Source organism: Lolium rigidum, chromosome 2 (assembly GCF_022539505.1).
Source record: "Lolium rigidum isolate FL_2022 chromosome 2, APGP_CSIRO_Lrig_0.1, whole genome shotgun sequence".
Lineage (NCBI taxonomy): Eukaryota > Viridiplantae > Streptophyta > Magnoliopsida > Poales > Poaceae > Lolium > Lolium rigidum.
The window spans coordinates 287,001,559-287,008,516 of record NC_061509.1 but is presented as its reverse complement, the minus strand read 5'-3'; the positions used below and the strand labels follow the sequence as shown (position 1 = coordinate 287,008,516).

The 6,958-nt window shown below is 48.0% G+C and overlaps 1 protein-coding gene across 2 annotated transcripts; it reads left to right on the top strand.

Moving 5' to 3' along the window:
* Positions 1–4,098: 4,098 nt before the first annotated feature.
* On the top strand, positions 4,099–5,965 carry LOC124689036. 2 transcript variants are annotated; one of them, XR_006998694.1, is made up of 4 exons: positions 4,099–4,170; positions 4,265–4,504; positions 5,085–5,329; positions 5,427–5,965. XR_006998694.1 is itself a non-coding variant. In XM_047222642.1 (3 exons), the coding sequence occupies exons 1-3, from the start codon at positions 4,142–4,144 to the stop codon at positions 5,158–5,160; spliced, it is 345 nt and encodes a 114-aa protein (XP_047078598.1). In that variant the 5' UTR covers positions 4,099–4,141; the 3' UTR covers positions 5,161–5,965. The 2 variants fall into 2 exon arrangements, 1 of the variants encoding a protein (XP_047078598.1); XM_047222642.1 differs by having other exon boundaries at positions 5,085–5,965.
* Positions 5,966–6,958: the final 993 nt, after the last annotated feature.

Here is a 6,958-nt window from a genome sequence, read left to right as displayed (position 1 = left end):
ACAGATACGCAAACAAGAACTGCAAATTGATGATAAACGTTGTTCACGCCAGATTTATAAAACACAAACGGCAACAGTTCATAAATAATTCACATTGAGATCACCAAAAGAGGAACTAGATTCAACCCAACTAGTTCCTAAACTAGAGTAGCTAGCTCCGGATACATCACCGGGTCTTGGTGGTCGTTGTGGCGTCGCCGGCAGCTTCACGCGGAGAGTCGACGATGACGAATCCGCGGCGCCACATCCCTGATGGGATGGAGGCCTTCCATGCCTCATCCAATTGCCGATGCTCCTCCCCGATCTCTTGGCGCGGTCCCAAACATCGGAGACAAAGGTAGCGAGGAACCGCATCCGCGTGATGAGCAGGTGACGCTTCTCTCTCTCCGTGGTGGTGAGCTCCGCCTCATCGACATCGCTGTCGATGTAGTTGTCGGAGGCGCTTGGCCGCGGGAAGCTTCATAGGCGGTGCCAGAGCTGGGCCGCGCAACCCTCGACCGCCCCACCTCGTCGTCGTGGTCACGCAGAATGATTCCTGCCCTTTACTCGAATCTTTGTTAGTGTAGAAGTCCGATTACATTTACTAGTATTTGATAAATTTCTTCAACATGATTTACTCCCTCCGTCCATCAGAGGAGGTCGAAGATTTATCTAAATTTGTATGTATCTATACACTAAAGAGTATCTAGATACATCTAATTTAAACAAACTTATAACATTGTTTTATGGATGAAGGTGCCACAGGAAACATGCTATTGCCAGCGCACCTATTTGGTGTATCGCCGGCGCAACAGAGCCCGCCAGTGGAAACAGGCCGGTGGTAACGTCTTATTGCTCACGCACCATCTGATGCGCCGGTAGTAACTCGATTTATCGCCGGCCGCACCAGCCTAGTGCGCCAGCAAAATATTTCCCAGGATCCAAAAAAAAGGCCGATCTAGATCTTCAGTGGGAGATGCGTGTCTGTGGTCATCTACGTGGTCGTGGGCGTCGTCATTGAACGCCAGAGAGTAGGTGATCACCGGAGTGAGAGGAGCTGGTCATGGAGAAGCTCGCCGAAGGGTGCTCACCGGAGTGAGAGGAGGTGCTCGTGGAGAAGCTCGCAGGAGGGTGGTCGCCGGAGTGAGAGGAGCTTCTTCGTCGGTGAGTATCTTGAGGAGGTGCTCACTGTTAGCCTTAATCTTGATTTGTATCTGCAATTCAGTTATTTTTCGTTGCATGTAGTTAGACCGGCAGGGTGCTACAGCGGCTGCGGCGCGACGCTGCCGTGTGCAAGCGGTGACGGTGTGATGCCGTTGCGCGGCGACGGTGCGATGCCATCAGCTCGACGAGAATCGGTGTGATGCTGTCATCTCGATGAAAGTCGACGCGATGTTGGCAGTGGTGGCGTGATGATCATGGGAATTGGTGTGAAGCCAACAAAAGTTGCGGTGTGAAGCTGTGGAAATACGGCGTGGTGAGTGGCGCTGCGAGGGCATCAAGCACGGCAAGATTTTGTGGTACAAAAAATAACTAGAATGCATATACAAATAAAGATTAAGGCAAACACTCGCCGGAGGGAGGGATACGAGGGAGGGGTGAGGAGGAAGAGAGGAGGAGGAGAAGTGAAAATAAGAGGGGAGAAGAGAGAAAAGGCGAGTGGGTGTTGGCATATATACCCTAGCTAGGTTACCGCCGGCGCACTAGATATGGTGGTGCCACGGGGTAATTTTTTATTTTTTGCAACTTTTTCTAAAGTCTGAAAAAACTCTGTTTTTCTTTTCGAATTTGAGGAATCTAAAATTCTCTAAGCCGGATGTAAAATTTTGCGTAGATACATTTTAATATAAAAAAGTTTTTCATCAGAGGTCGTATGTAACCAGAAAGGCCATTTTACCGAAACATTGATGCTATTTTGCAAAAAAAAAAACGAAATTCATGTTTGTTAATTTTGCTTAAAACTAGATCACATAACACATGGGCATCTCAGGGATTTTATTTTTGAATTTTCTATAATTTGTTTTATTTTTTAAAAACTGAAAAGGCGTGGTAATCAAATTACTTAGCCCCTGGCACACCAATATGATGGTTTTTGGTCTGGCCCGAGCATGTTCAAACATTATCCTGGCGCGCTAAATTTTTGCTGCACCAGCAGTATTGGGTCATCACCGGCGTGACCTAAACATGCTGCGCCAGTAGTATTTAGCACGGGCGGGTACATTTTTTGGTGCGCCGACAATAGTGTTTGCGGCTATAGGCTGTTTCCTAGTAATGTGTTTCTTATCATTTTTTCTCACCAGCATATGCTGGGCATGACAATTGGAAGAACTTCTATTTTACATGAAAAATGCATTGAAAGTGGCGGTGCATCCTAATAAATTGACAAATTCACTCTTAAGCTCACACTAAAAGTGTTATGCACATGGTAATAGCATGTCAAGCCCAGCTAGTGGTTGTGTGCAGCATATATATCATTGCATTGGCCATAATGCGAAGGCGCCAAAGTCTAGTTGAAAGCATACCACTAATCTTCTATCATACTCAAATAGCCGTGAGATATTGGAGACAACCAAATTCCGATGATCCGATAGTTTGCTGATATTTGTATGTACTATGTCCACAGTCATCATCTTGTTTGCCTTGGTAGAGGACACAATTCGCCTTATTTGCACTCATGGTGCTGGTGTTGCTCTAGGTAGGTAGCTGGTTCGTGATGTTCATGTGAGCAGTAGTGCGTCAATCGATGTTGGGGATACTAGCATTGTGTCTGTACGCTATCTGTCGAACCAGCGGTCTCGTCTCTGTCAACCCTTGTTGTTATCATCCACATAGCCACCAGCATCGCCCAAATGACATACGGCTTGTACAACCCATCGACACCGTGCGGCAATTCCTCGATCTGTACAAGGTCATTAACAGATGGGTCACCAACATGCTCCACATCCATGGTGACGTGGCATGGCCGAAGGTTAGGACAGCCGTGGTGACGTGACGTGACGTAACTCTACTGTGAACTACGGTTAACAGAGGGAAGGAGACGTACTGCTAAGATCAAGATATTGTTTCCAAATTGAGGGCATAACCCAGCCTCTGTATCCACCAAGAACAAGATTTAATGTACATGGTATTTTCTTGTTTGCAATAAATGCTAAATGTGTGAGTTGTATTCTTTCATGAATTAACCTAGGATTAATTATTCCCAAAAAAATCCCTTTGTGGAAAAAAAAACTCCATGCGGCGCTTCTTGTGTATGGTAGGCATGCACAAATAACTTATCGTCCAAGGTTAACAGATAGTCCGAACATCTCGCCATACTGGCACTAGTAGAAAATGGGGCATTAGCACCGGTTCGTAAGCCTTTTTCACAGGTTGTCCAACCGGTGCAACACAATTGGCACTAAAGCCCCCCCGCCCCCCCTTTAGCACCGGTTGTATTGTGAACCGGTGCTAAAGGGGTACCATGTGGCTGCCGAGCGCCCGGGCGGGAGGATCTTTAGCACCGGTTCGTTACAGAGTCTGCCGCGGCATGAAAATGCTTCAAAAGGCTGCCGCAGTAGAACCCGCTACCGGTGCCATGTTTTATCCAAAAAAATCCTAATTATTTTCCACTCACTGTTTTTTCTATTTTTCAGATTTTCTAGTATTTTAGTTATTTTACAAGTTTAGTATGTAACTAGGGAGAGGCGTTTTGGAACATGGGTTCAGATGATCTCCTTATCTGCACCGCTTATTTGCATGTGGGGATTCGTGTCAGCAGAGTTCCATGTGCAGATACGGCGTGCGAAAAATCGTGGTACAGAACAAATACGGTAGGCAATAATGGCGGTGGGTCTGCGGATACGGACGGACGTGTGCCCGCGCCGGCTCTCGGTGGCTCGCCGCGTGACGGCGCTGCCGAGCTGGACCAGTGGGACATGTTAATCATGTGTTGGAGGACCGTGGTCCAGGATTCGGGTAGACCCCGAATAAATGAAATTTCCCTTCTCCTGCTGCTCTTCTTCGCGTGCGGCGGCCGGGACGATTTTGACCAGGAGAGAGGCCGCGTGCTCCTCTCGCCTCCCCTCCTCCTGTGTCCATCCTCTCGACGGCGGCCGGGTGCAGATTCACGAGTGGGCTTCCCTTCTTCTTGTTCGCCGCCGGGAGAGAGACGGACTGCGCAGCCATGGATTTCCCACTGGATCCGGTTAGCAGGTGCGCGGTTTTTTGTTTTGTTTGGCGGGGTGGGGTGCGTGGTGTGTGAATCGTAGATTGATTCTAATAAAAAAAAATCGGAACCAAATCGCAGCCTGCCCGTATACGATGCGTCCCCGGCTGAGGCAGCACTGGGGAGTTTGCAAGGCAGGGATTGCGTCAGTAGCAACGCAGGCCCGGCGGCGGCGGGTGTGACCGTGCTGGGGGACCTCGTGGAGGGGACGAGTGTGGGCGATCTTGCAAGCGGACTGGATGGCGCGGATGGCCCTGTGCCTGCAGATTCCGCGGAGTCAACCGGACAGGGCAATCCTCAGTCGCCTGGCTGGACGAAGAGGTAAGCATTTTGTAAATTCAGTTGAAGTTCTTCCTCCCTGATAATGATCGTGTGCGAGAATTCGTTTTGGCAGTTTGTTGAACTACGTTTAGTTAACTGAACCCCGCTTATTTTCTGAATTAAACGGCAGCGTGTACCGCTACCGCACCAGTAGCACATGGCGCTTCGTAGCAGTTCCAGTTGCATGGCACTTGATAACTGGGACTCGTATAGTTTTCTGAATTAAAGGGTGGCGTGTACCGCATCAGAACACAACAACTGGTTGTTGGTTTTGCATTTCAGTGAGCGTTAAGAGAATAAACCTTTCAATGTGTCTTGGTAATCACCTGAGAGCAGCTTGGATTTTTAGTTATCTTTTTTTTGGTGTGATTTGTGAAACGCCTGATGGCCAAAAAACTTTGTAATAACAAAACATGAGAGAAGATGCGCGTTTTTTGCTCATGTTACTCTCTGTCTCTGCTTGTGTTTTATTCAGTAAGTGGATAGTTTGTGGTATGACTTGGCTTGCGTGTGATAGCTCGTAAGCTGGCGGACAGCAGTTGGAAACTATGTTGTCTAAGGAAAGAACTGTGTTTTGCAGGTCTGTGTCGGGCGTGCACCACCAGATAAAACTCAGCGGCAAAGCGCATTGGAGAAATCGGTCAGATGTTTCGTAGAAAAGTCATTGATCCCTGCCTGGGTACAACTTTTGACTCGATAGGCGAGGCATAAGATTTCTACAATCTTTATTCCTGGGAACATGGATATGGGATCATGTACGGAAAGAGCCGGTTAAATAATTTGGAGAAGACGAAATGCATACAGGATATAGTCTGTGGGTGCTCGGTGAGTATATATATCGACCACTGTGAATTTGATGCTTGTTTTTTTCTCTATTAGAAAAATCCGTGATGTACATTTGACTATTTGTATCCTGCTATAGGGGAAGCCAACAGGCGAAAATACTAGGTCTTGTCGTTGTGAATGCCCTGCGATGATTCGGCTGTTGAGATCTGCAGACAACGGTTGGTATATCGCTGAACATCGGGTGAATCACAGCCATGTGCTGACAAAGACGTGCGGTGAGACAGCATTCTGGCGTTTCCAAAATGATCCAGGGGGAACCGCAATATGCTTATCTATTTTTAGGGAAAGGTATGAATCATGGGGGAGGCTAATTTACTGATTGTGCAACAGAACCGCAATATGCCTATCTATGCGCCTTATCCAGCTGAGGCAACAGTGCTGAATCTGCAAGGGGAGGACTCGGTCAGCAGCAACGCTGGTCCGGTGGTGGCAGGTGTGGCCTTGCTTGGGAACCTGGTGGACAGGAATGGTGTGGGCAATGGAGCTGCATGGCTGGCCTGGAGGTACCATTGGCCGCTGATTCCGCGGAATCAACTCGGCAGGACAATCAACAAACGCCGGGTTCTGAATAATTGTGTAGTTGTGTGGACCATGTTCTGAAATGTTAGGACAATCCGCATCGAATCTGTGGGGATGTGAGGGAATGATTTAGGTTTGAAATAGTTTGGATTCCTTAGCAAATGTAAGTAAGGTGCCTGGGTTCCGTTACAGTTGACGAAGAACATTGTGTGTGTCCACTCCTGTGAACACAATAAGTAATGAAAATGTTAGCTCGTAACTAGGTGTGAATGTAAATAGTTTCGACGAAAATTTGGTTTATTTTGTAACATCGAAAAAAATGAAAAATGTGAGATGAATTAGTTTATTTGGTTTATTTTGTAACTAGGTGTGAATGTAAATTGTTTCGACGAAAAGTTGTAATCCCGTATGCAATTGTAGAAGAAGAACTCCTGTGCAGGGGATGGCGTTGCCGTGGTGTTCGCAGTGGTCCGTCCTTTTCACAGAGGTGCCACTGCGCGGGCTGCGGCCGTGGGGCGGCGCCTACAAAATTCTCCATTTATTCTTCATTTGGGGATGTTGTTTCCCACCGACGCCAAAAAATTGAAATATAAAAACATTTTAAAAAAATTCAAACAAATTTAGAGTAGTTTATACAAAAGTGACTAGAATTTGAACTAAAAACTTTAAAAAATAAACTAGCGGTGTCCCCGGAAGGTGCTATAGTTGAGGTTGTCCGCATCATCGCCACCGTCGTCCTTGTCGGAGAAGTCAAAGGACCAGTCGTCGTCCTCCTCCTTTGGTGCCGGCGGCTGAGAAGGACTGGCGAGGTCGACGAAGTTCTCGTCGTGGTCCATGGCGCACCACACCTCGGACTGCCGCCGGTTAAGCGTGATCTGCCGGTAGTCTTCCTCAACGGACCGACCGAGGTTGAGGTGTTGCCCCATGAACTCTGGGTCATCGCCGCCACAGAAGGCCGCCTCCGCCTACATCTCCCACCATTTCTTCCTCGTCGGCGGAGGCGGTGGTGAGTCAGCATCGTCCTACTCCTTGGGGCGGCGGTGTTGAAGCGACCCCGAGGGCCACCGGTCGTCGTGGATGACGATGCAG

What these genes read in the sequence shown, in the direction of transcription:
- LOC124689036 (XM_047222642.1), top strand. Translation starts at nt 4,142, where the DNA reads ATGGATTTCCCACTGGATCCGGTTAGCAG. An exon ending in CCACTGGATCCGGTTAGCAG is followed by an intron (nt 4,171 to 4,264) that starts GTGCGCGGTTTT and finishes ACCAAATCGCAG; the next exon opens with CCTGCCCGTATACGATGCGT. An exon ending in TCGCCTGGCTGGACGAAGAG is followed by an intron (nt 4,505 to 5,084) that starts GTAAGCATTTTG and finishes TGTGTTTTGCAG; the next exon opens with GTCTGTGTCGGGCGTGCACC.